General features: G+C 50.0%; 6 protein-coding genes across 6 annotated transcripts; 3 read left to right on the top strand and 3 right to left on the bottom strand.

The window, feature by feature from the left end:
* Window positions 1–555: 555 nt before the first annotated feature.
* NFIA_078160 (C2H2 type zinc finger domain protein) lies at window positions 556–3,418 on the top strand (the record flags this gene model as incomplete). The annotated part of the gene is made up of 6 exons (XM_001259772.1): window positions 556–685; window positions 779–1,213; window positions 1,267–1,554; window positions 1,608–2,652; window positions 2,715–3,130; window positions 3,192–3,418. 6 exons carry the CDS (start codon window positions 556–558, stop codon window positions 3,416–3,418), a joined length of 2,541 nt encoding a protein of 846 aa, XP_001259773.1.
* Window positions 3,419–4,047: 629 nt separating this feature from the next.
* Window positions 4,048–4,830, bottom strand: NFIA_078150 (ferritin-like domain-containing protein; the record flags this gene model as incomplete). Its single annotated transcript, XM_001259771.1, has 1 exon — window positions 4,048–4,830. One exon carries the CDS (start codon window positions 4,828–4,830, stop codon window positions 4,048–4,050), a length of 783 nt encoding a protein of 260 aa, XP_001259772.1.
* A 1,054-nt stretch (window positions 4,831–5,884) lies between these two features.
* On the bottom strand, window positions 5,885–10,979 carry NFIA_078140 (putative ABC bile acid transporter; the record flags this gene model as incomplete). Its single annotated transcript, XM_001259770.1, has 2 exons — window positions 5,885–10,838; window positions 10,915–10,979. 2 exons carry the CDS (start codon window positions 10,977–10,979, stop codon window positions 5,885–5,887), a joined length of 5,019 nt encoding a protein of 1,672 aa, XP_001259771.1.
* Window positions 10,980–12,911: 1,932 nt separating this feature from the next.
* Window positions 12,912–13,787, top strand: NFIA_078130 (putative ubiquitin conjugating enzyme (UbcC); the record flags this gene model as incomplete). Its single annotated transcript, XM_001259769.1, has 3 exons — window positions 12,912–12,977; window positions 13,116–13,242; window positions 13,309–13,787. The coding sequence occupies 3 exons, from the start codon at window positions 12,912–12,914 to the stop codon at window positions 13,785–13,787; spliced, it is 672 nt and encodes a 223-aa protein (XP_001259770.1).
* A 1,424-nt stretch (window positions 13,788–15,211) lies between these two features.
* Window positions 15,212–16,830, bottom strand: NFIA_078120 (S8 family peptidase; the record flags this gene model as incomplete). Its single annotated transcript, XM_001259768.1, has 3 exons — window positions 15,212–15,391; window positions 15,456–16,394; window positions 16,462–16,830. 3 exons carry the CDS (start codon window positions 16,828–16,830, stop codon window positions 15,212–15,214), a joined length of 1,488 nt encoding a protein of 495 aa, XP_001259769.1.
* A 1,469-nt stretch (window positions 16,831–18,299) lies between these two features.
* Window positions 18,300–26,250, top strand: NFIA_078110 (Beige/BEACH domain protein; the record flags this gene model as incomplete). Its single annotated transcript, XM_001259767.1, has 8 exons — window positions 18,300–20,799; window positions 20,862–21,223; window positions 21,286–25,075; window positions 25,130–25,284; window positions 25,342–25,647; window positions 25,714–25,926; window positions 26,001–26,165; window positions 26,221–26,250. 8 exons carry the CDS (start codon window positions 18,300–18,302, stop codon window positions 26,248–26,250), a joined length of 7,521 nt encoding a protein of 2,506 aa, XP_001259768.1.
* Between the last annotated feature and the right edge of the window lie 647 nt (window positions 26,251–26,897).

Genomic DNA, 26,897 nt, shown 5'->3' with positions numbered 1-26,897 from the left:
GCTGCACCGATCCCTGGAAAGTCTCAGTAACAAGGGATTGCCTTTTTGAAGACTTGCTCGAGGTCCAAGGTAGATAGAATGTACCTGTTCCGCCGGCCCCTGTGATGACTGCAACACCGGGAAATGAATACGCTCGCACCATAGCTGTATTTTCTGAGATAGTGTCTTCCTGGCTGTGACGATGGCGTTGAAATCGCTCAACCAAACTCAAGTATCCTGCTAGATGAAATGATGATGCTTATCGTGTGAGCGGGGTAAGGAAGAGCATACGTATCTATCTGTTGGGGTCATTTTGGTTATCTATTATCTACGGAGTATTGTCTACCCCGCCCAGCCGTTGGGGTCAGTTACGTACTGACGGTACGGAGTACTGTATTCTATTCCCATTCCCCTCGACTCTTCCCCGGTCGCACTTTTCCTCTCCGAGTCCAACCTCCAAAGACGCGCAGTCATCTAGTCCACTTGCTCAACTTTGCCGTCTCCAAGTGGAGAGACTTTCCTTCTTTAGTATCAATCTCAGAATTAATTGTATTGTTATGCACCCCAAATGTCTTGATGTTGTCTCAGTCGTCGCAGCCCATACGCGGCCCTCGTCGCTCGAGCGTTGGAGCAAAGACTCGTGTATGCGTCCATTGCGGTCGGAACTTCAGGAGAACGGAGCATCTTGAGCGGCATATCCGTACTCGTAAGGACCTCTCCAAGCATCTCCAATAAGCGTTCGCTATTTTGTCTATTGGCAACTATACTGTAGACATGTCTTGCTGATGGCTCTGCTTAGATACCAAAGAGAAGCCGTTTGTCTGTTTCTGCGGGGCGGCTTTTACACGTCGTGACCTCCTCAAGCGGCACACACGTATCTTGCACCAAGACAATGGCCTCGCTTCACCTAGCTCTCAACCTGAACAGGTAGTCAAGGATCAGGTTCAGCCAGTGGGTGTTCAGGTGGGCAAGCAGGCCGAATCCCATATTGCCGAAGACCATCATGATGCACAACCTATGCCGCGGGCAGAGGTTCCTCTGCCTGTGACCCCTACTATAGGACAATGGCCCGGTGCCCATCCTGCATCGTACCTGACAGGCGAGCAAAACATGCTCCACGACCGTGGTAACAATACCGGCCTGGAGACGCATCCAGCAGTGGCTCATGATGCGGACATTCTTCAAGCGGCACAGCTACTCCTCCCGGGTGCCTATCGAGACAATCAGCCCGTTGGTAGGCAATCGGCCGTCATATTGATCAATCATTGGTTTGCTAATTGCTCTTAGCGCAACCATTGCCGTACCTTCCTGAAGAGCTGAACCATTTCCAGGATTTCACTCATTTCCTGGACTCGATTGGCTTGCCGGCGGAATGGGTTCCCACCGAAGGTGAGATCTCGCAGGTTCACAGTGCAGTTCCAGCCGAAGTCCCCGATCCTGGCCGAGCAACGAGAGAGCAGCTTAGCTCAAATCGTCGAGGCCAGAGGAGGGGATCCCGCGATGACTCGCCATTTAGATCTTGGCTACCCTCGGTACCGCCAGGAGATCAGAGCCTCGGGACGGTATCCGATCATGGTATGTTGCCTGAGTAGCTGGAAAGGAGCTGTTGTGTCTGACGTACAGTTTAGAACCCCCTCAGACCGCAACGAATTATTCGCCTCTTAAGGTGACTGAAGAACAAAGACTGCGGCTCGCAACCTCTCTAGAGGAGTTCCGTCACTTGATTCCTGACTTTGTTTTGCCGTCGCGGCACACGCTGACGAGATACTTAACCTCGTTCTTTGATGGCTTTCATACTCACCTACCTTTTATACACCTTCCCACACTACGGATCAATGAACGCGCGCCAGAGTTGATATTAGCCTTCTTAACTGTGGGTGCTCAGTATCGGCTGGAGCACCGGAACGCCGAAAGACTTTTCTACGCCTCAAAAGCAATCTTACTTCACAGGCTCTCCAAAGAGGCGCAGCCCTCCACTGGAGCGTCGTACAGCAATGCCATCCAGATGCCGCTCTCCACTGTTCCGGGGACGTTTCACCAACAGGCGCCCTCTTCGATTCCTCTTCCTTTAGGCAATGCTCCTGGATGGAGTGCTTGGAGGCAGATAGAAAACATCCGCACCCTGCTTGTCCTGATGGGATTTGCAAGTTGGGAAGGACCCGAACTAGTTCAGGAAGCCTTTGGTTTACAGCACTTACTAGTGAGGTGTTTGCGGGAATTTGGGTTGACTGAAAACATCGCAGTCACTCCTAGGCATTCGCCTATGCATTGGCATGAGTGGGCAGAGGATGAGTCCGTTCGCCGAACTCGACTTGTCTCGTTCTGCTTTGTTCATGTCCACAGCATCGCGTACAATATCTACCCAGTGCTCCGAAGTAGCGAGGTACACTTGCGCTTGCCTTGTTCCACTCAGGAATGGAAAGCCGCCACAGCTAGTGAATGGGAGGCCGCACAAAAGGAGGTTGGCTCGCAGCAGTTGTTCTTCCAGGATGCACTGGCCCTACTTCTGCAGAAGTCACGAACGCCTGTCATGTTAGATCCGATCCCTTCGCCGTTAGGGAACTACATTCTACTCCATGGCCTTCTACAGCGCATTCATCTGGTCAGCGAACTTTCCATCCCGAATGGGGACCAGTCTTTTTCATTGCCGACGGAGGAATTAAATAAGCTGGAGTGAGTCTCTCTATACGTTGAATTGAAATATCACGCCCAACGGCAAACTGACCATTACACAGGAGAGCACTTCGTTCCTGGACGTCTGTCTGGCAGCAGGCACCGGAGTCAAGTCTCAATCCCCACAATGAAAATGGTCCCATTCCATTCACGTCGAGCTCCCTTTTGGGTTTGGCCTATGTCCGCCTTTCTTTGAATTTAGGGCCCTACCGCCAGTTAGAGACCCGAGACCCGTACGTCATTGCTGCGGCGCTACATCGATCACCGCGGCCGGGACGAAGCTATCGACTGACGCCTGCGCTGATCTATGCTGCGCACGCATTAAGCATTCCTGTACGCCTGGGAATTGACTATGTTGCACGGAGCCAAGCCTTCTTCTGGAGTGTCCGACATTCTATTGCCAGTCTAGAGTGCGCGGTCCTCCTAAGCAAATGGCTACTGTCTCTAGCAGAGGCAGGAAATCAAACATCTCTAAGTGGTATGAGGCGACACTTTCCGGATACTCTTGTCAGTTGCTAACTTGCTAACTTTCAATGTAGAAAATGAGAGTCGAATCCTGCATTGGACACGTTGCATAGTCGAAGAAGCCTATGCTTCAATGGACCTAGAAGATGGGGAGACACCACCAAATCAGGATCCACGAAGCCTGGGATATGCAGTCATCAAACTGTGGGCCCGCCTTTTCCGGCGAAACACCCAGTGGCCCTTCATCAACGTGATGGGCGAAAGTCTAGAGAGGTACCTGTCCTTGATCAGGCAGGATTGAAGGCGTGGCAACAGACAAAAGAAGAAGGAAGGAGGATAAGTCTGGACCTGCCTCGGAGTGAAACGGAGGGTATCAAATACGCTGATCCGGCACATCCGGGTCTTACTTCTTGCGATTGAGCCTGCTTTGTCACGAAGTCAGAGACACCATAGAGGCGATTCGTCATGGACATTGTCCGAATCCGATTAAGCTGTATGACTCAGATTTCAGGTCGTCAAGGACTTGAAGCAGATGTGGCCACTACTACGAGCAGCAATTGCATAACGATGTAATCACGACAGTTTTGGATACCAGGGGTGATCGGCGCATACGGATCCAGTGTCTATAGATTATTCACGGTACATAGTGAACTTCTTTTGAGATTTGGTTAAGAGACGTGTATATATATGTATATAAGAAGAACTCGCGTATCCTTACATATCATCATCGATTAATGTACTACCTTGTCATTATGCGTTAATCCTCCTTGGAATCATTAACAGCGCATTATGCTAAACAAAGTAGCCCACTTTATTAATTACAGCAACGCCATCCCTTCCATCTTATTAGGTACTGGGGCCCGTGAGGATTTACTTCTTGCCTTTGCAGGCGGCTTTGGAAAGAACACAGCATACAGCCCTTCTAAATTTTTACCAGAATCTTCTCTTGCTCGACCCCGTAGAAGTGGCCGTACCAGAAGCGGAGCCAGACGTGGCGGTCGACGAGGAGGAAGACGAGTTCGTCGAAGAGGAGTTGTTACCAAAGGTAGCGATCAACGGCCCGATGGTAAGATTACCGCAAGGAGGCTGAGGCGCCGAAACGCATCCCTTGAAGTAGCGGCCCAGCTGGCCGGGGCTGGTGCCGTTGGAGAGCACGTAGCTGGGGCTGTACGCGCGCACCAGCGAGGTAACGTTGCTCTGGAAGACGGAGGCCTGCTGGGTCGTCGCGAGGTAGGCGGCATGGCCGGCGTGCTGGGCAGCCAGACGGGCGATCAGGAAGGAGACCTCGGGGGCCTGTGTGTAGCCCTCGAGCCCGATAAGGGCGGCGGAGGCGTTGGACTCGAACGCCTGGGCGGTGCTGAGGAAGGCCTCACTGCTGGCTGGGGTGGGGAAGGTGAAGTTGCAGCCTGGCATGGTGAAGTTGCTGATGCGCTTGCCGAGTTGCTGCGCGGCGCGGACGCCGAGGCGGTTCTGCTGGCCGATGCCCTGCAGGTTGGAGGCGTAATTTGCGGTGGAGCTGTTCTGCGCCGAGTTGAGGAAGGTCTGGTTGGTTGCGACGGAGGCGTAGTATTGCTGGACCATGTATTCGACGGCCCAGGCGTATTGGACGACCTGGACGTCGCCGGACTTGGGGGCGCAGTAGCTGTTGTTGAGGGCGGCGGTGGTGGCCGCGCCGGCCAGCAAGAGGCCGCTCAATGTCGGGAGGATATGCATGGTGAGAGTCAGAGAGTCACTGGGGTTTGGCTGAGTGATGCGGCGAGACCGTAGGAGCAGTTGATATACCTCAAAAGTTGGAATGGAATACAGCTTGTGCCAAGCGTACTCCCGCTGAGTGACTCTCTTATAAGCTCCCTCGCTGGCACAGGCCAAGTCCTTGCAGTCATTATGAACAACGACGACTATTCAACCGGTCATGAATGCAACCGTATGATGAAATCCGGACTATTCCCGTGTACAATTGAGTTTGTTCAGGCGGGAAATCTATGCCCATAGGGCTGTCTTCCCGGCTCCGTTGCATCATTGACACCGGTCAATAGAAACTTTGTTTCCTCAGAACCAGTCGCAACTCACACCGAGCAATGGTCGAACGGCAAGAATTCTTCGACCTAGACCCTGCGATTTGGAATCTTCTGCATGGTACGAACCTGAGGGGTACGCGTCCATCTGTTGAGATATCCGATCGCTTGGACACCATGATCTCATGAACGGTGGGCTCCCGTACGGCTCCGAGAATTTTTGAGCCGTGATATCATGTCCGCATCGGTGAGGCCGAGTCAAGGGTTCATCCCTCATCTTTTGAGATCCAGTAGCATAGTTTCTCACGTTTGCCGTCCCACATCTAGATTTGCTGCTGAGGATCCCAAGGCAGTTCTTTCAGCCGTTAGAGATGGATGTATGGCGTCCGTGACGTTCGTCTCTTACTCTTTTGGGCATCGATGATTATGTTGCGCTAGTCCCAAAGAAGAACAGGTGGATGACTGAGGCATCATTCAACTTCCCACTATCCACAGTGCGCTACTCAGCACAAAAAGAGATTGCAGCATTCTCATATTAATAATATGCGGTCTTGTCGAATATGAACATGAGATGTAAGGAGAAGCACTAATCGCCACATGTGCTAGAATATTAATACTGATCAGTGCTAAGAATAAGATGCCCTCCCAAAAAAAGATATACGCAACTTTTGGTCCCTGTAGGTGTAACAGGAACCGGAACGACGAAGAGAAAGGAGATGAATAACAAGCAGTATGTAGTTATGTATAGAGCTCTATGAGTCATCAACAAGGCGCTTGTTTTCCCATGCCTTTTTCGCGCCGTCCAAGAGGACCTCTAGATTGCCACTATTCTCGCACATGCTACGGAACAGCCCATCTTGCTTGTTGATCAGCGTCCAGGGATGATCGTACTCAATGACCCGGCCATGATCAAGCACTAAGACTTTATCATAGTCAATGATGGTTTGCAGGCGGTGTGCAATTGTGATGATGGTGCTCTCTCGCAATTCCCGCAACGTTTCTTGGATCTTGGAATCAGTGTTGTAGTCAATAGATGCGGTCGCCTCATCCATCATCAGAACCTTGGGGTTCTTCAAAAGGGCACGCGCAAGGCAGAGAAGCTGCCTCTGGCCTTGAGACAGATTCGAGCCTGATTCAGAGACTGGAGACTCCAAGTTGCGGAAGATATTCTTATTGTCTTGAACAGCGGCGCCATCCACGTCGGCTCCATGGGTCGATATGAGGTGCGGTTCAGCGACTGACCCGGTGCTGGCCGTAATAGGAGTTGCCGATCCTGACGTTCCCGACCCGATGAGGTGGACACGACGAAGGGCGGTGAAGATCTGTTCATCGCTGAATAGGTGGAACGGATCAAGGTTGCTTCGAATAGTCCCTGTGAAAAGAGTTGGATCCTGGGGCACAATCGTAATTGCCTCCCGCAAGTCGCGGAGTCCAATGGTGCCAATGTCTAGTCCATCGATGAGAATCTGACCCTGTTCTGCCTCAAGTCCCCGGAAAAGCGCAAGCGCGAGGGAGCTTTTTCCGGCACCTGTGCGGCCAACGATACCGACCTTTTCTCCGGGCTTGACTGCAAACGACACACTTCGAAGGACAGGATCAAGGTCAGCCCGATACCGGGTAGTGTAATTCATGAATTTGACGGCGCCTCCAGTGGGCCAATCGGCCGGCGGCCTCGAGTCGACAATTACTGCCTTGGCTTCTTGCTCAACGTCAAGGTACTCTTTCACTCGTTCAACCGAGTTCATGCTCTGCTGAATTTCTGAGTACAGGCGAACCAGCCACAGGACGTTCTCGGTGAAAGTAACTGCATACGTGAGCGACAGGCCAGCAGCACCAGCGTCGATCTTCCCGATATTGATCAGAACGAAAGTGGCTGTGAAGAACGAAACTAAGGCGCCAGTGATGTCCACACGGAATGCCAGCCAGCGATTTGCAGCCCAGAGATATATGTGGGGACGGTTGTAGGCATTGATGCGCCGGTGATTGTCGACTATGAACCGCGGACCATCGCCATACGCACGAATGGTGACGATGCCGTTCAAGGTCTCGCCGAACTGCTGGTAAAGAGGACTTCGCTGTACCGACTCCAGTCTCTTCATATCACGAGACGCGTTGAGATAAACAGCCCCTAGAGCGAAATAGATCATAGATATGAAGATCGCCGCGATCAGGAAACCAGGAGTTATGACAGAGATCAAAATCACTATCATGATGACGGATGCCAAGCAGTGAATCATACCAATAGCGACAGGGGCGACTTCTTGGTCGACAGCTTCTATATCCTTGGAGAACCGGTTCATCAACTGACCCAGTGGGGTTGAATCGAAGAACTTGAACTTGGCATGCATCACGGTTTCTAGAAGGCGCCTGTGGATCCGGGAAGATGCGTTGAGAGAGCCCCAGAAGAGAACACCCTCCCTCAATAGGGAGATTAGGACGTAGCCAATTCCTAGAAATGCGTAGACTCCCAAATAGTAGGAGACGTTGACATCGCCATCGGTCGCTGGACTTCGTTGTACACCGAACTGGGGAACGTAAGAGTTGGAAGTGCGCGGAACGCCCCCAGCATTAAATGACGGGAATTTGAATGTTGTCACGGCAGCGTAAGTGCCAGCATCAACTGAGTCGTTTGCTTCAACCTGATAGGAATTCGCCCACTGTCTGATCCAGATGTTGGTTGAGACGGATCCCACTTGCTGCAAGCTGAAGACAAGAGCAGCACTTATCCAGTAGTACCAGGGACCCATCGATCTGAGGTAAAGCTGAATGGTCGACCACTTGATACTTCCGACAGCTTTTGATTCAGTCAGCTTCGACTGTACATTGTCCCCTTTCTGATCCTGCGTAGTCGGTTTGCTAGATCCGTTCACCTTCCCGTTTGTCGAGGGCTGTTCCTCCGTGTGTCCGTCACCCCCGTCAGATGGCATGCGTGATAAACGAGGGGTACTGGCTCTCGAGGTGGGCCGAGACTTGAAATAGTCTTCACCAAAAACGCCCGAACTGGCGACATCATCTGGGCGACCTTGAGCGGTAATCTTACCATTGTCGAGGGCGACGACAAAATCGGCTTGAGGAACTGTCAGAGCGACGTTGTGAGTTACAAGTACACAGGTTCGGTTCATCATCAGTGGACCTCTGAGAGCCTCTCGGAAAATGTGCTTTGCTGTGTGAGAGTCCACAGCACTGAGACAGTCATCGAGCAATAGATGACGAGCCCTGCTGTAGATAGCGCGAGCCAGTGAGATTCTCTGCTTCTGTCCTCCAGAAAGACTGATACCTTTCTCGCCAACCATGGTTTGATCGCCGGCGTCGAGAATGGACAAGTCGCGCTCGAGAGCACAGGCTTTGATAACGGCCCTGTAGCGACTCTCGTCAAAAGGAGAAGCGAACACAATGTTCTCTTTGACCGTAGCATTGACAAGCCATGCTTCTTGTGCACAGTATGCGACACTCTCAATGAGTCCAGTTTGGGGATCAACGGGCAATTCAGCTCGATTGGCCGTTCCGCCCGGTAGATGGACTCTGCCTTCCAGCAGTTTCATTTCACCCAAAAGTGCCATCAATAAGGATGTCTTTCCAGAACCAGTGGGCCCGGCGATGATATTGAGTTTACCAATATGGAAGGACACGTTCATATTGATCAAACGGAAGGCCTCCCCGTTGTCAGAGGCGTCCCCATGGCTGTCTTTCTTGGGTGTGCCCCAGGAAAGAGTAGCGTTCTCCAATGCAATTTTAGGCGTTGTTTCAGGATCCGTGCCTGTGCTCAATATGCTGTACTTCTCTGTCTCCTCTTCATTGAGATACGTATCCACACGGTCTAAGGAGACTTTTGATTCTTGAACATGAGCAACCATATCGGCCAGCTGATCCAAGGGTACGCGGAGTAAGGAGAACATCGACAAAGCCGGGAAAGCGACCGATGGTGTCAGTTTCTTCTTTTCAACCACCGTATACAAGAAGAATGAGGTGAAGGTGATGAGAATTGGTGTGCCGTACCAAACCGTTGCCGCGAATGACCACAGAATGTAGCGATTCCGTAGCGATTTCAACTCCGCTCTGCGCTTCTCGTCAATAATATCTTGGAAACGCTGTTCCCAAGCGAAATATTTAACAATACGAATGTTCTGAAGGACCTCGTTGGTTGCGTGGATACGTGCATCCGTTCCAGCCAAAATCTGGTTCTGCAACCTAGCGAAGCTTTTGGCAATAAAAAGATTTACCGGAAGCATAAGGACCATGAGAACGATCCCAGCGAACGAGCTGAAACCAAGGAGTCGATACAGAAGTGTGACAGCAATGATGATTTGAACTGGAACGCTAGCCCAGAGAAAGTGAAGATAGGCGCCCACTTCGCTGACCTTAAAAGAGTCAATGGCCATCAGGTTGATGATGGTGCCGACATTGGCCAACTGAGCTGGATCTGCCTTGGCGGACTCTGCTGGAGCTGGAGTCTCAGAGTCCACCGTGGCCTTCTTCTTCTTGCGGCCAAAGGAAAAGATCCTGTTCTTTTTGCCGACCTTCTGAGGTTCTTCCTTCTTTTTCGGTGCATCAGGAGAGGAAGCGGCTTTTCGGCGCAGAGCTTTGGCGTAGATTTCGCCGATAATGATAGCGCGAAGCTTGACGCCTAGCTTTCTGCCAATCCAAAGAGCCTGTCCATCAGCGATACCTTGGATAGCTCCAGAGCAAAAAAGAAGGATCGCGTACAGCCAGGCTGCGTAGGCGGTTGTTGATCTGGGATCCTCGACATATTCCAGAATAGCTTTGAGAAGGAGGGTCGGCAGATAGGTGAAGAGATTGGAGAATATCGTCCATGCACCCTGTAGCAGGAGCGTACCGTAAAAATAGCGCCCGAGCCTCCAGACTAATGAGCCTTTGGGATGCTTACGGCGAAAGTCCTCCAAAACTGTAGCAGCTTTTTGTGATGTTGTTAAGTTCCAGACGTCGTCTAGTTCAAGCGGCTGCCTGTAACCCTTCCAGATCAGTGGATCTAACCAGGAGAAAGTCACTAGTGACAATAAGCTGGCCATGGGATGTCTTGGCGGCTCTAATCCATCTTCACGTTGCACCAAAACTGCCTTGTTACCTCTGCGTGTGGTCACAGCAATGAGGAAGAGCAGTGTCGACAGTGCAAACTCGACGGCGCTCAATGTCAAAGCGCGTTTCGACGAGGGGTAAATGACGGCCGATCGAAACACGAAGAGGTTGAACAACCATTGCATACCATAAAGGGCCGCAGTGTGGTTCCACAACCGAGGAGACGATTGCAGCTTCAAAGTTGAAAGAGTGAATCGAACCAGCACTAAAAACAGTATATAGCCCCATGAAATCAGCTTCCCCACAGCTGGAAGCGTCCCATTGTCGCCCCAGGCGTTGGTGTTCAGTACGATGACAAACGTGGTCACTAAGCCCACTAATGCAGCTATTTCCAAAGCTATGATGGCGATTTCTCCTCGCGGGCGGTCGAGCTCCAATCGCGTCTGCTCCAGCTGCGTCGCCTTGAATAACATCGGATCGGTTTCCTCTCCGTCCTCTCCGTCCTCTTCATCAACTGGTCCAGTACTGGATACACCGTTCTCGGCTTCATCGTTCACGAGGACCGTGTAAGCGATTCCCTTCTTTTTCACAACGTAGCGATGGACAACGCGGAGTACGATATACAATAAGGAGAGACCGCATGCTGCTAATGGAAATATAAGTTGCAGATATCTGTATTAACTCAAAATGCGTTAGACCGAGATAATGCTTCGCAAATTGCAGGAACAGGTGAGCGCTTGAGACATACTTGCGCTGAAAGCAACGAGAAACGTCATCAATGGCCCAAATGGGACCACGGCATTCTGGCAACATTTTTATGTTGGGAAAGAAATATAAGTAGCAGAAGTAAGAACGAGAGCCACGTCGATTCTTCCGCCTCACATCCAGGTGCTGGAACGTAGCCCGCGGTGGATGACGTCGAAGCGTAAAGAACAAGAACTTGCCAAAGCTACTCGCGTTACTGACAGCTTTCCGACATCGAGATGCAGGAGGAGCCTGACATTGCCGGGGGTTCTTTCTAAACGAACGAAAAGCAAAGATAGTTAGGGCAAAAGATCAAAAAGAGAGAAATGAATACGAAGAGGTCAAATCAAGGTGGCAGCGGAACCCGGAAGAATCGAATTCGACAGTATTTACTAAGAAGTATTGTAAGAATGATAGTCTAATACTAATGCGAGGGTGGGGGGAAGGGGGCGGCGAGCAGATTGGGACTAAAGCACTAGAGGCGCTAGCTCCCTACTAGAAGCAAGAGGCCGATGCAACCCAGATCGACCTTTAAAGCACTCCACCAACAATGATCTTGTTGTGCTATTATTTTATCAACACATGCAACTCCTTCTCTGAGTGTGAGTCAGACTGGTAAAGGTCAAGTGAATCTTTTCCGGCTTTAGGAAACACAGAACGCTTGAAGACGTCGCTATCATCGTCCAAGGAAGTTGAGTGATTACTTCGTGGGTCACCGCTATCCGGGGGCTGCCTAGGAAACGGAGGCTTTATCATCATCACTCATGGACAGAGCACGATGGTAGGTTCTAATACGAGCCAGTTTCATCAAAATCCTAGGAAAAGAGTATCTCGTGATGCTTGTTTCGCTCCTTGTCCTCTATGATAATCTAGGCGCAGAACATCAGTATTCAAGTAGTCAGCACCAGAGCAGGTGATCAACCATCAACGTCACTTATCACCTGTTGCTTCCTGCAGGTTCTTCGCTTCCTCATCACACCGACACCGATATACTCCGGAGAAACTTACACAATTCCAATTACAAGCAGCTGCAGATCAACCAAGACGAGGGCCGGTATCTCCATCTTATCCGACTCGTGTCATCAATTAGGATTCCGACGGAGGGCGTTATTGTCAATCATAGTTGCGCGCTAGCCAGGATTGTCTCAGACTTGGGGTCGTGCCGCACGAGTCGGCATGACTCACTGAAGGTGCGTGTGCTCCATGATCCCATCCAACAACAGGATGAGATAAACAAATGCGACGTGACAAGATACTTGTCTTATTGGCCTGATCTCATATCCACCAACACTACCGTCCCCTTATCATCATGTCCTAAGACGAAGGAGCAGTCTCTAACTTCGCGCTTTCTTTGACAGAACATTCAATCTACTTGGAGAGCTTTTTCCCATTCCCATTCTGACTGGGATTCTGATTCTCAAATTTGAGGTACCTAAGTATGATAGCGTCAGGTACTACGCCGTAATGAAGAAATATCGAGGGACTGCTCTGACGTCCAAGTCGATGAAAAAGATACAACTCCAATGTCAAAATGTCATAAAATGAAGATAAGATTCTTGATTGATGCTGATAAAGCCTTCTGATAATTGGCCACCTCGATAGACATGGCTGCCTGCCTGCCCACTCTGTGGACCAAGGTACAGAGGTACTGATTGTCTTTTGCATGCAGTAATTCTTCCTATTCTGGTGTAGCGCCACCCCGGGTTCTTCCGTCATGGATTGCCACGGCGGCACCGTAACCCAAAGAGGAAAGCCTGGCCAAAACCTAAGGCAGCCTTTGATCGTTCAGGCGACCATCCTGAGCTGCCCATGTATTATTCCTTCTTCCGTTCTTTTGTGTCATTCACTAGTATTTGCTTTGTGATTCACCTCTGACAAGGTGCTAGCCAGCTTACTCTGCCGCCTCTTTTCGACTTACCCGCTTTGCAACACCCTCCTTGACAGAACATCTCCGTCCCTCCAATCGAACCTCGCGAGCCGCTTCCACTCTTTGTCGCCGCCATGGCGGAGCGTATCTTGATGAACGAATACAAGGCCTTGGCTAAGGAGGATTGGGTAAACATCGAGGTACGCCTACTCTATTGTATGGATATATTCAGGTTACAGGATCAGGATTTGGAGATCACGAACCTTGAGAAATACCTGATCTACTGCCGCCTGTATCCTTGCAAATGAGTGACATCCGGTCTGACATGAACCTGGCAGCTCAATGACGAAGATATCTTCAACTGGAATGTTGGCCTCATCGTACTAAACCCGGACTCTCTGTACTACGGCGGTTACTTCAAGGCGTCCATGAAGTTCTCCAAGAACTACCCATACTCCCCGCCTGGTGAGCCCCTCCTGTGTTCCTTGTTTTCATCTCGGTCAGCCCTGACCTTCATAATTTCTCATGTAGAGTTTCGGTTTCTCCGCCCTCTTTACCACCCCAACATCTATCCGGACGGCAAACTCTGCATATCTATCCTGCACGCGCCCGGTGAGGATGAAATGTCAGGCGAGCTAGCTTCGGAACGCTGGTCGCCCGCTCAACGTGTCGAGTCTGTCCTTATCTCGATCCTGTCACTCCTAGATGATGCCGAAGTGTCGTCGCCCGCCAATGTTGATGCCGGTGTCATGCTACGAAAGGACTTCGAATCGTACAAGGCGCTGGTGAGGAAGGATGTTGAGCAATCGAAGAAGGACATTCCCGAAGGGTTCGTCATGCCCACTCATGAGTCCTCGATGAACAGACCAACAGAGAAGGCCGACGATGCAGACTTCTGGGCCGACAGTGAAGTCGACAGCGATGTGTTTGGGGGAAGTGACTCAGACGAGGACTTGGATCTTGACGACCAGGATACCGGCAGTGACGATGAGGAGGACGACCAGGATTGAAGGTGATTTGTCGCTGCTTTCCCGATGTTCAGAGGAGGATTTTGCTTCTTTTGATCTTGATCCTTCTGCGGGTCTCATTTCTGTGGCGAAGATCTTATCGGCTTTTCATGCATAGCGCAGGCGCATTGGCGAGCTACGGGCTTTTTTCATTGATTCACGGCAATATCTACCATAGATCTATCCATTACAGCTGGGTATCTTTTGCTTTCTATCGCAATTGTACCAACAATCACTACTGCCGTCTTTGGTTCATTTCGCGATGTCTTCTTGCTGCATTGTGTGTAAGCTACGGATACAGGGAACTTTCCAAGACATGTTTCCATTTCTACCCCATGACAAGACCTCAGAGTCGTGGACTCTTCTATCAGCGAATGGTACTTCCCAAACATTCTAGCCGGATATGTTAGATGTTAGCACAGCAGCCCCTATCTACAGCAAGTTTTAGTATATCCTAATCAAGCCTTCCACTCCACACTACCTCAACACCAGGTCACCAAAGACGTTGTTCAACTCGTCAAAGATAACTATCCATGCAGATACCCCTGATCCATCCTTTTCCATTTTCCATAGGTCACACCACCCAACCCCAAGGCGTTACCGTGAAAGTTGCAACACAGCGCATCAGAAATCACTTGGGAAAAACCTTGTACCATCTGCTAAGTGGTCTTTCCAGTTCATGCGGCTCTGTTTCATGTCGTACAGGACTAGTTTCAGGTAAGCAGAAGGAATGCGTGGTGTCACTGTGTGTCAAACGTAGTCCCAGAAGTGGTCTGTGTTAGCTCTGTCTATTGTTATTGTGATGGCTTCGCATTTTGTTTCTTTACGAAAGTAGAGAAGATGCTACTAGCTGTCTGAAGTGTTTCCATTCGATACTCATAGAGCGAGTGATTTGAACACTTTTCATAGGACGGATTATATATATCGCAAAGCGGTAGGCAAACAACCAGTTTCGCTCAGCTACGATGGTTCGTCTTTTGCTTGAGGAGTATTCCGGATCAATCACGCACTTCAGTAGGGGAATTGCGAAACCTAGAATAACACCGGAAGACGGTGCTGATGTTCGCGTGACACATCCTTGGGTGAGTGCTGATCTCAAACCATTTCATCAACAAGTTCCAGAGCCGAGACCGTCTCATGTACAGTTGAATAGATGCTGGATCTAAGTGGAATTGCGCATTCTTAAATTGCCAATCTGATGAAGCGGGCAAACAATCCTCTAAATCAGTCGTCAAAAAGTATGGGTTGTGGACGTGTATACTACGGTAAAAATGAGAGTAGATAAAATCACGCGATGCAATCAATGCATCGACAACTGCATGTAGCCAGAGCAAAAGACAAAAACCTGCGCCAGTATTCCCTCATCAACGGCCTGTTCCCGAGTCCCACAAGATGAATACATTCCCTTGAACCATGAGACTCCACATCTATGCAACAGCAGCGTCATGAATCTCGCTGTAGATGGCACCAAGCTCCTCGGTGAGCAGCTTCTCGGCCTTGTGAACAAGGCCCTCGAAGCGATCCTTGACGGAGGCATTGACCTTGTAGCCGCCACTTGCAACGATGTCGGTGTAGTTGGAAGACCCACCACCGTTCCAGGCAAGGAGCTATAGAAACTGTTAGTTCTTCTCTTCATACGAGTAGTGTCGAATCACAGAACTGGTAACTTACGTTGGGAGTGTCAGACGGGATGTCTGTGAGAGCGCCCTGCGTAGCAATGGCGATGATATCCTTCTTGAGCTTCTTAGGAGTGAGCTCATCTACAGCAAAGGCCGAGTCCTTAGAAGGCTGCAGAGACACAAAGTAAGCCAACAGACCGGCAATGTGGGGAGACGCCATCGAAGTGCCGGAGATGGTGTTGACTGCGTGCTTAGAGCCAATCCAGGTGGAGAGGATGTTGAGGCCAGGAGCGAAGATATCAGTGCACTTTCCATAGTTGGAGAAGTAGGCACGCTCATCCTGGAGTGTTGAGGCACCAACAGTAATGGGATTCTCGGCAGCTGCTGGAGAGTAGTTGCAGGCATCGGCATTGTCGTTACCGGCAGCAACAGCGAAGTGAAGACCAGCTTCAACACCAGCATTGACAGCAGCTTCAAGCGTCCTGGATTTGCCACCACCAAGACTCATGTTGGCAACACTGCCCTTGAATCCCTTGATCTTACCGTCCTTGGCATCCTTGGCCTTCTTGAGGTGAGACTTGACAGCCCACTCGACGCCAGCCACGACATCGGACATTGTACCAGAGCCACTTGATCTGAGGACTTTGACGGCGTAGAGGTTGGCCTTCTTAGCGACACCATACTTCCGACCGGCAATGGTTCCAGAGCAGTGCGTTCCGTGACCATTGCCATCAGCGTCCTCATCATCGGTAGGAATGGTCTTGCCCCACTTGGCACGACCTTCGAAATCAACATGGTCGACGTTGATGCCGGTGTCAATGGTGTAGGCATCAACGCCCTCACCGCCCTCCGATGCATACAGGTACTTGTTGAATGTACCAAAGGAGAGGCTGTCACGATGAGAGATACGGGCAAGACCCCAAGGAGCGCTCTTCTCGACAGTGGGATCCTCCATAGTGTGAACCTCGGAGTCCTTCTCGATATAGTCAACCTGGAAAGAGTCCGATTAGCTATGGCTCCATGCAGTGACTACGTAAGGGTTCTAACAGGCCACTTACATCAGGGTGTTTGCGAACTTGCTCAATAACATCTTCGTGGAAGTGTCCCGAGTAGCCCACAAGTGAGCCAGCAATGTCGAAGGTGTTCTTCAGACCGAGGTAGGCCTCCTCACCGAACCCGAAGAGGGAGCGTTTCCTCAACTCGACCCGCTCGTTCTGAGCACTGTGGATGTCCTGCACCCACGAGTGATGAGCAGCCGCGGACTCAGCATTGACGTGCTTCTTGAAAACAACAATGTAGGAGTCTGGAACCTCCTTGGCGTTCATGGACGAGAGAACGGGGGCGGCTCCATTGTGGATGGAGTCAACAACGACAGGGGACGCCGCGACGAGCAACGGGAGTATAGAAAGGCTGAAATAGCCTTTCATGACGGACGACTAGGACAAAAAGTCACGAAACAGATGGAATAATAAGATGAAAGATGGAATTGGTGGTTGAAGTTGGATGAAGGAGAGATGAAGGATGAAGACGAGGATGGGGGAGGTTGGAGTAGAAGAAGAGGAGAACTGCCTACTAATGGACTCCTCAGCAGGCAAGGGCAGCAGAGGATGATGCAACCCGGGATACCGTAACTTACGGCAGATGACCAGGAGCACGCAGCCTGACTGGCTGTCGATCAGCCCAGTTTAGCGCGGCGGGTAAGACCTGGGGTATGGCGGACGGGCGGTAGGTAACGGAACGGTAATGGTATGAATCATCCGCATCATGGCATGGTAGATCCTTCTATCATGGTACGTAAAATTCCCCACAACCTGGAAAGATAAGAGCACTGATTACGAATTGCCCTGTATTCGTACCAGCGTAAAGCTGGGTCCGTACTACTTGCTATAGCCTGTCTGGTACCTTAGGGACATGGAGTGAGGCGTAGCCGGGTGGAGCAGAGGGCTAGCTACCTAGGTACTAGTAGTAGGTACTTGCGTCTTAACCTATCATTCCTCATGTGCAAGGCAGATATTAAGAGTGACTCAATGATGATAAGTTGACAGCTTCATTGGCTAGAAATGACGCTGAACAGCAAATGTGATTTTACACGCCCCTCATAACAACTTTTGTAGTGTTAACTGAGTGTTCCCTGTAATTAAATAGGTACCTGAGCTTAGGGACTATACACTGCAGGTACCTGTAGCATAATACTCAGCCACACAAAGCCCAAAGTTCTTGCGGATCGAAGTTCAGAACAGCAATATATCCATCGAGTCGCGTGCTCCCTTTGAGTGCTCGCCTGACAACTAAAATAGCAGGAAATCAGGCTGATCGACCTGAGTAATGTTGCCGGGTGCCTGCCCTGAGTATGGGAGTGATACCCGCATCTTACATAACCTAATACCACGGACGTGAACCCACTCAGAAGCAACAATGATAAGGACACCATGCTTATCGATATCGATAGCTGTCCAATAATAGCTATCACACAGGAATGGCCACTTTCGTCACCTGATAGTCTCCGCTCGAGGAAGGAAGATTGGACACTCAGCCACACATTTCGGTTTGGTGTATTTCCCCGCGGTCGTGAGGAGAGAAGGGATGCTTTGAGTGACATCCGGAATGAGCCAAGGATTAAATTGGATAGTGTGTAAGTCTAGTCTATTCGAAGCTGAAAATTCCCTGAATTGGTAATCTAACAGGAGCTGTCTACCCCTCGTTAGGTTTCACATCATTATCGCGCGGCCACTCGTCTGCTGACCAGCAGGTCCTCATTTGATTACTCCAGGACGACTTGGTAGCAGTACACATACCAATGCAGACCGCCTTCATCATAACGCCAAGAGCAGCTTCATGGTGTCTGATGGTCGTTGGCCATCAGGTCGATAGTCGAGGGTAAATCTTAAGCGGCGAGATGAGCAAGCCTACTTCCAACCTTCCTCCCTTCACTTCCTCGTCGACGGAACGATCAGCTGCTGCTACCGAATTAGTGCCACTTATTCAAGAGCTCAAAGCTACCTGCGATAATTGCGACAAGCAGACGTTTGCCTCGCAGCAATTTCATACCGCGACTGAATCTTTGCTACGTCTGCGTCATACCTTCCTTGATAATGATCGTCCAAGAGAAGCCCAGGAGGCCTTTCGACATCTTGATGGCTTCGAGACGTTACTACAGCTCGTGAAGAAGCTCTCGCATCTGTACGAGCCGACAGAGTTATCCGCAGAAGAGAGAAGATCTCTCTTGACCCTCTACAAAGATGCTTTAGCCGTCCTGGCCGAGAGCTTGAAGGGGAATTTCGGGAACAGACGTTACTTTGCAAGACGGATATCCGGCGGAGGTACAGCAGCTCTGCAGGAAGCACTGGACATAATAGTCCCGAAATTTAACAGCGCTCAGGGTGATACGGAACAATTTTATGGTGGCATCCTGGCTGCGGCTCTCTGTCAGGAAGCGGTTGCTGATATCTTTACCACACTCAACGCGAAGTTTCAATCAGTCCAAAAATTGCTTCAGCAGGATGTTAAGGCGGAAGTTGATCGACGCATGGGGAGCTCGGAGACCGTCGAGGTGCCGGAACTTTTGGGACCGTTTCTGAAAGGGTGGTTGAAGCAATCGGGGTCTTCTCCTTCCGACTACAGAGTTCAGAGGCTAGTTTTGCCCGCATGCCTGTGTCAGTTGGCTCATCAGTCTCAAAGAAATCTGACAGCGCTACACGCCACTGGGATATTAAGTTCAATACTGCCTATTCTGTTCGGAAGTGACCGTCTAGAATCAGAGAGAATAATTTACCAGGACATGGCTCAACTTCTTTGTGCTCAAGGATTGACTAGTCTGGAGGATGCGGCTACCTTGTATCGGCAAGCCCATGGTTGTGCAAGAATGCTACGGTTCCTCGTCGATGTTCTAAAGTGTTCCAAAGACCCCCCATTGATACAGTTCGACATGTCACTCCATGGGTATTCCTCCTTGGAGTTTTCGACCCTGGGTCGACCATTCCCTCCCGTTACTTCCTCAGGTTACACTATTGCAGTGTGGGCGCGGTTCGATAGATTCGATCCAAGTACACACACTACAATATTTGGCGCCTTTGACGCGAGTCAATCATGTTTTTTACTGGCGTATCTCGAGAGAGACACTCGCAACTTTATTTTACAAACTTCAATCAGAGGAACTCGTCCTAGTGTTCGATTCAAGTCGATGGCTTTCGAACCGAACCGTTGGTATCACATATGTGTGGTGCATAAAAAGCCTAGGCCACCATCGCACTCCCGGGCTTCTTTGTTCATTGACGGCGAATTTGTGGAGCAGTTAAGGATTGACTACCCGTGTGTGCCCGTATCTAATACTCCTAATCGATTGCCACGTGTGCAGGCATTCTTTGGCACCCCCCAAGATTTGGCGATGAAACTTGGGAAGGCTGTCTCTGTATCACGCTGGTCCCTGGCGAATGCAATCCTCTTTGAGGAAGCCCACAGTGATGATATGGTTGCTGTCTTTTACAACCTGGGCCCTCGATATTTTGGCAATTTCCAAGATTGCCTGGGCTCTTTTCAAACTTATAAGGCCTCCGCGACGCTTAACCTGCGAAACGAGCACCTGCACCCTGGCAAGGAGGAAACGTCAGATATCGTCACTGCGATTCGACGAAAAGCAAGCGTTCTGATCCGTGAAGGGTCGATCTTGATTAACATCTCACCCATGTCCGTGTTAGATGATGACGATAATAACAACATTGATGAGTCTCAGCTCATCAAGAGTCTTTCCAGGAAAGCCATCAAGAATCTGCATCTGTTGACGAAGGCGGGCGGCAATGCAGTAGCTGCCAATGGCGCCGTTCCCTCGTTGAACGACGCTTTGACGCAGGCCCATGGTATGGGTGTTTTGACAGGAGACCCAGTTGTTTCAGTCCCTCATTCACTTGACGACGTTAGTTGGCGCATCGGAGGTTGTGCGGCGGTCCACTTGAGTCTGGTGCATGCTGCAAAAACCGCGGAATGCTTGACTCTTGCGGTTGAAGCGTTGTACGAAGCTGTACAGGACAATTGGCGAAATAGTGAAGCAATGGAAAGGGAAAATGGGTACGGGATTCTTGCAGCGATACTTCGAGATAAATTTGGGCTGGGGAATAGTTCGGCGACAAGTAGGGCTTCTAGCATCTGCTCCAATCTCGAGGAACGGTATGCCTTGGGTCTTGACCTTCTTCGACTGACTCTCAAATTCGTTGGATATGATTTCGAGCACCCTAACCGATCGATAATTACAAATCCACTGGCCTACAGGGTCTTGCTTGTGGATCTCGACATCTGGAGACTAGGGGATTACGCTCAACTGAGTTTATACTACTCTCAATTCTCCACATTCGCTGGTGAAAGTAACTATCGCCGGTTCAATGCAAAACGTCTTTCTCGCATGCGTATGTTCATACCTTTCCCTTTGCGCCTTCTACACCTCTCTCCTCGCTGACGATTTGTATAGGCGTCAACAAGAGGTTACTAGAGGCGCTCAAGGGTGACGAGTTCACCTCTGAATCCCTAAGTCTTCTAGTTTCTGCTTTTCGGTCTCTCATGGAAAGCTGTCTTTCTGCAGATCTCTTCCGTTCCTTGGCTCTCTTCATCACTTATGCTATTCATAAGACCAGAGAACGGAGCAGACTCCAGAAAAAGAAGAGTTTGCGATTCACCGCCGGTTCTCCACAGATTGCAGCATCGGCGGAGCGAGGGGACTGCGTATCAAGCACAAAGATAGCAGTTGAGATGCTACGAATGTACTCTTCTGTCCTCTGCGATTCTCATGACCTTATACCACTCAAAAAGTTTGCGCGTTCTGTGACGAACAAGGTATGAAAAAAAGTCTTCCCACGTTGTGTTTTCATCGGCGGTTTTGACATTTCCTGCTGTAGTGGCTTCTGTATCTCATTTGTGAGGATGAACCTGAAATTGTCGCCCTCGCGACCAAGATCTTGGCTCGTTTGATAGTCAGCCACGGCGATGTCTACAGTAAGAAGTTCTCCGAGAAAACTGGAGGCTATATTATCCTGCGACATCGTCTGAGAAGCTGGTGGAAGGTACCCGCCATATGGTGTATTTGTCTCAGCATCCTCTTTGGTCTCGATGTCGGCGATATGAGGCTGGATCTGCCATTCAATCGACCAGGGTTGATAGAGATCCTCTCGTCAAATGGCCAGCCCCGAGTTGCTTTTCCTGAAATCCTCCCCGTACTCATGGAAATGATGCAATTGGGATTACAAAGTGTAATATCAGCTGACGAATTATCTTCTTCTGGTGTCCATGGCACCGAGTCTCTGCAAAAGTCTGCAGTTCGGCTTGAATCTCCTCCCGCGTCATTGACTATACGGGTGACTGAACCGACAAAGCAAATTTCTCTCTTGGACGCCGTTGTTGGGTTGTTTGCTGATTTACATCAGAAATCTGCCGACTTCAGGGACTTTGCTGCACAGTCAGATTACGTCCAGTGGTTGCTATATGTCACATTTCCGGTTGTCGTTGGTTCGGACAATTCAAGCACAGATTTTGAACTCAGGTCTCGTGCTGCTAAAACCAATTCTCATGATCATACTTTACCTGTTCGACCGCGTTCAAGTGGAACAGCAGGATTGCACACCACAACAGTTGAAGGGTCTAGCAGTCGTGAAAGACAAGCTGGTCCACTGCGACGCGGATCATCTTTCATCCTCGTCTCATCAGATAGGACCAAGTTCTCGCCTTCGTTTGCACGTATACACAAATCTTTCATACCGCTCGGGTCTCCTCCTGATATGACAGCTACAGACCATCCTCTTGTGCAAGCAATTCTAAGTCTAGTTCTATCTGTGTTCTGCGATCAATTGCTGGAGCGAAAGGATTTTGCTGGACTTGGTTTATACCTCAAGACGCCGACGTGCACTCTGGAGCAACAATCGTATTTCAACTCCTGGATATTGCGGAGCCTCCTTTCCAGACTGCGAGATGTTACAATCTCTAAACCGCAAGTTCTTCTGGAACCGCGAGCGCTTTCTAACATAGGACGATTTGCTACCCATGTTGGAGAAGCAGTATATGAGGGCTGGTTCATTGACGGTGCAACTCATGCTCTCGAATTTGCGGGCGCAATCCTGGAATATCTTCAGCAGTCGAATGTTTCAAGTCTGAAGAGTGTAAGACTATGTAGCCAAGCGGTCACAACCATACGGTCCACTCTGTTCCGTGTTGTTCTGCTCAAATTATCAGAAGTGGATGACAGAGAGGCCTGTGAGTTCTTGAATCGTTTGAGCTACTGGCAAGTGGTCCTGCTTTCCGAAGGTGAAGTGCAATCAGATTATCTGCGGCTATTGTGCTACCTCCTCTACACAAAACTGATCAGCCAAGATTGGGACGTTCGCCTTGCTGCAGCGGGCTTGTGGAGAGTCATTCTCGTGCAAAAGCCCGCTGAGATGTCTGCTATTTTGAGTCAGGCGGCCATTCCCTTGCAGAAACGGCTTTCTGATGGCTTTGAAGCCCTTGTAGGTATGGAGGACAAAGCTTTCCTACAGTGGGTCGATGGCCATCAAGACGATCTCAATGCACTGTTTCTCGCGTTGCTGTCCAGGTCATGGGAGACTTTCGCCCAAGAAGAGAGCTCAAACATTGACTCTTCGACCCGTGCAAGAGCCTCCAAGCGCCAGGAGAAATTACGACACTGGAATCAATTAGAAAGACTCAGTGAAGAAGTGACACGTAAACACGAGACAACCTTTCCCCATTGGGTCTCGAACATATCGGCGTCTGAGTTTTTGAAATATCAACGAGCGCTGCAGGATCAGCAGGATAACTCAGTATTCATGTGGACCGCATTCTCTCACATGACCATGGATCTAAAGCGGTTTGGAGGAGTTCTTGCAGAAGACAAGGATAGGAAATGGCGCCTGGACCAGACAGAAGGACGAAGCCGTATGCGACTTCGCATGGTTCCAGATGAGTCGGGAGAACGTCAAGATTATCAACCGAAACGGAAAGCATCGGAACCCCCAGCTATCAAAATCGACACCCAGGTGCAACCATCACCCAACGGTAATACAACAGGCTTGACACCTACGGTCTTGGCCGCAGAGAATATGGACGACAATCAGCAGGATGCCCACTCGGACAGTAGAAGTGTCCTGGAAGAGAGCTTCGAGATGATCGATGACCCTAAAGCTGATCTCGAAGACTATGAAGATAAAAACAGAAAGGTTATGCGAAGTCTCCATCGGGGCGACCAGGTCGAAAATGTATGCAATATGTCTCGAATTATTGGCTTGGAAGCATGCGAGGGCCTGTTGATTCTTGGCAAAGATCACATCTATATCTTGGATAACTTTTTTCAAAGGTCCGATGGTGAGATAGTGAACGTCTGGCAAGCACCCCCGGATGAGCGTGATCCCTACGTTCGCATGATTGCCGGCAGAGAATCCTTTGAGCGTAGGACACAGGAACACGAGACCAGAAGCTGGAAATGGTCTGATTTGGTCAGCGTTTCCAAAAGACGATTCCTTTTCCGTGATGTCGCTCTCGAGGTCTTCTTCACCGACGGTACCAGCTACCTGCTGACGTTGATCTCTTCTCGAGCCCGAGATAATCTATGCAGCCAGCTCGCGAGCAAGGCTCCGCAAGTGACCGGTAGTGCTGGCCACTCGCGGCCGGAAGACGTGTGGAGATTTGAAACCCTTCGAAGCCAGGAGGATGCGCCGCAGTCCCTCGGTTCCAAATTTGCCAGTGTCTTCGGTCATTCGCCTCTGCACCCAGCCACACGGAAATGGATCAAGGGCGAAATATCCAACTTCCATTATCTCATGCTGATCAACACGCTCGCTGGAAGGACGTTTAACGATCTGACACAGTACCCAGTTTTTCCGTGGGTGCTGGCAGATTACACTAGCGAGGAATTGGACTTGACAGACCCCAAAGCTTTTCGTGACCTGTCAAAACCTATGGGATGCCAGACACTAGAGCGGGAGGCCGAATTCAGGGAGCGGTACAAGGCTTTTGCTGAAATGGGCGACGGGGATGCTCCGCCATTCCATTATGGAACGCACTATTCGTCGGCGATGATTGTCTGCTCGTATCTCATTCGCCTGCAGCCTTTCGTAAAATCATATCTCCTCCTCCAGGGTGGGACATTCGATCACGCTGACCGTCTCTTCTATTCCATTGGAAAAGCGTGGGAATCGGCCTCCCGTGGCAATATGTCTGATGTCCGAGAATTGACCCCCGAGTTCTTCTATCTTTCAGAATTTCTCGTCAACTCCAACAAGTACGACTTCGGCCTTCTTCAGAACATGACAACAGCTATCGATTCGGTGGAATTGCCGCCGTGGGCTAAGGGCGACCCGAAGATCTTCATCGCAAAGCATCGCGAAGCGCTGGAAAGTCCTTATGTAACTGAGAATTTGCATCATTGGATTGATCTCGTATTTGGCTGTAAGCAGAAAGGAGAGGCCGCAATTGAGGCGGTCAACGTCTTCCATCATCTTTCGTACCAAGGGGCGAAAGATATTGATAACATCGATGATCCTGTGGAACGGCTGGCCACAATTGGTATCATACACAACTTTGGCCAGACACCGCACCAAATTTTCACTCGACCTCACCCTCCGAGAGAAGATACACGACATAAAGTTCCACGACTCGACCGCCTAGCTGAATCGCTTACACAGCTTCCTCTCTCCCTGCTAGGTAAGGCTCCTGGCCTGTTGCGGTTGTGGCCTTGGGCGCTAATGATGGATAAAGATATCGGAGAACAAGTTTCGACCTTATCGATGAAGCATGACCGCTTGCTTTGTGCCGCTCCGCTCAGACTGAATATCCCTCCCAACTACGACAAATATATGGAATGGGGATTTTTTGATGGAAGTGTTCGGTTCTACTCTGCGGACAGCCGGAAGGTAACTATACGCATGCTACTCACATAGGCTGTCTCAGGTATATACTAACAAGCACAGATTCTTGGTCATTTCGAGCATTTGCATATTGGGCAATTGTCCTGTACAATTTTTGCAGACTCTCGGACATTGGTCACCTCGGGCACAGATTGTGTTGTATCGATATGGACATATAGCTCAACTGCCAAATCGGTAGACTTGCAGCCCGCAGGATCACTTTTTGGACATCGCAATCCTGTCAATGTTCTCGCTGTCTCACGCTCGTTCAGCGCCCTACTTTCCGCCTCTACAGATGGCCAGATCATGCTCTGGGATCTCAATCAGCATACTTTTGTCCGAGAGCTCCCAGATAGCGGCCCTGTTGACGTAAGTGATGCCCGCCAATTGATAAAGCAAACCTGCTGTTTCCGACAAAGGTTGACCTCAGCCCAGTGTGCCCGGATAAATGATGTAACGGGAGAGATTATGGTTTGCCGTGGAAACCGCATCAGTATCTATACACTGAACGGAGCGCTGTTGCTCGATCAAGACGTGTGTGAATTGATTGACGATCGTGTCATGTCCTGCGTGTTCTACGAAGGCGTGGATAATGAGTGGCAAGAACGCGAGCTCATCTTCACAGGTCATAGAAAGGGGGTTGTCAATGTGAGATGCCCTGACTCTTTTTGAAACCTGTCCTTTCCCTCCCTTCGGGTTGAAGGCTAACGTGCAACCTCAAGATATGGAACAAGATTTCTCGGGACGGACGTTTTGAGTTGGAACTCATTCGGCAACTCCATCACATTGACAACAATCGGGACAATGGAGCCAATATCTCGGCGGGAATCAGCTGCATTCTGACCCTTCCTCACGTGGTGTATACAGGCGATGAAGCTGGAAGAGTGGTAAGTCGTTCGTCAGTCTCTATGCTATGACACAGTATGCTTATCTCTGAACCAGTACGAGTGGAACTGCGTCCAACGCCGTTGAAGATCTTCGCCAAGAGTGAAGAGGTAGTCTACATAATTGCTTGCGACTGCGATCTTGTCGTTCGCTGTCATCTACTCTCGAGCTGCAAATCGCCTTGACCGGGTCAGGCTACATCGAGGAGGGATGACTGTACCGTATGTATATAGTATCACAAAGCACATATAGATAGACGGGAGGCATGCGGCGGCTATTTTGTTTATGAGGGGAAAACAAAAGTTATTTAACCGTGATTTAGTTTGCCATTAGCTTTCGGTGAAGGAAAAGGGTACCTAACCACCTAGACTATTATTGGAGCATGGCCCAGTTGGGAGTAATGAGTGGAGCGACCGTGAGCTATCCGGACATCGGAGCACTCTGCACCGAGAAAACACCTGGTTTCGAGAAGGGAAGACAACGGTGAGAGTAGGATAATTTTTGATGACCACGGATGGAAGAGAGCGCTTGTAGATCAGCTAATTCGTCTGTTTTGAAGAGAGGGAGGAAAATACATGGTATCTAACGAGGTAGATAGACGGTTATGATGAAAGCCGACCGGTTATATGTGAAGAATCATGTCATCCATGAGGCATACCGTCATAACCCCACCATCCCACCATTATCCATTGTTCCATTTCCATAGATTCATCCCTTCTTACCAGCGGAAGTCT

The sequence above is a fragment of the Aspergillus fischeri genome, genomic scaffold (genome assembly GCF_000149645.3).
Source record: "Aspergillus fischeri NRRL 181 1099437636264 genomic scaffold, whole genome shotgun sequence".
In the NCBI taxonomy this organism is placed as follows: domain Eukaryota; kingdom Fungi; phylum Ascomycota; class Eurotiomycetes; order Eurotiales; family Aspergillaceae; genus Aspergillus; species Aspergillus fischeri.
This window is presented reverse-complemented; position numbering and strand designations above follow the sequence as displayed.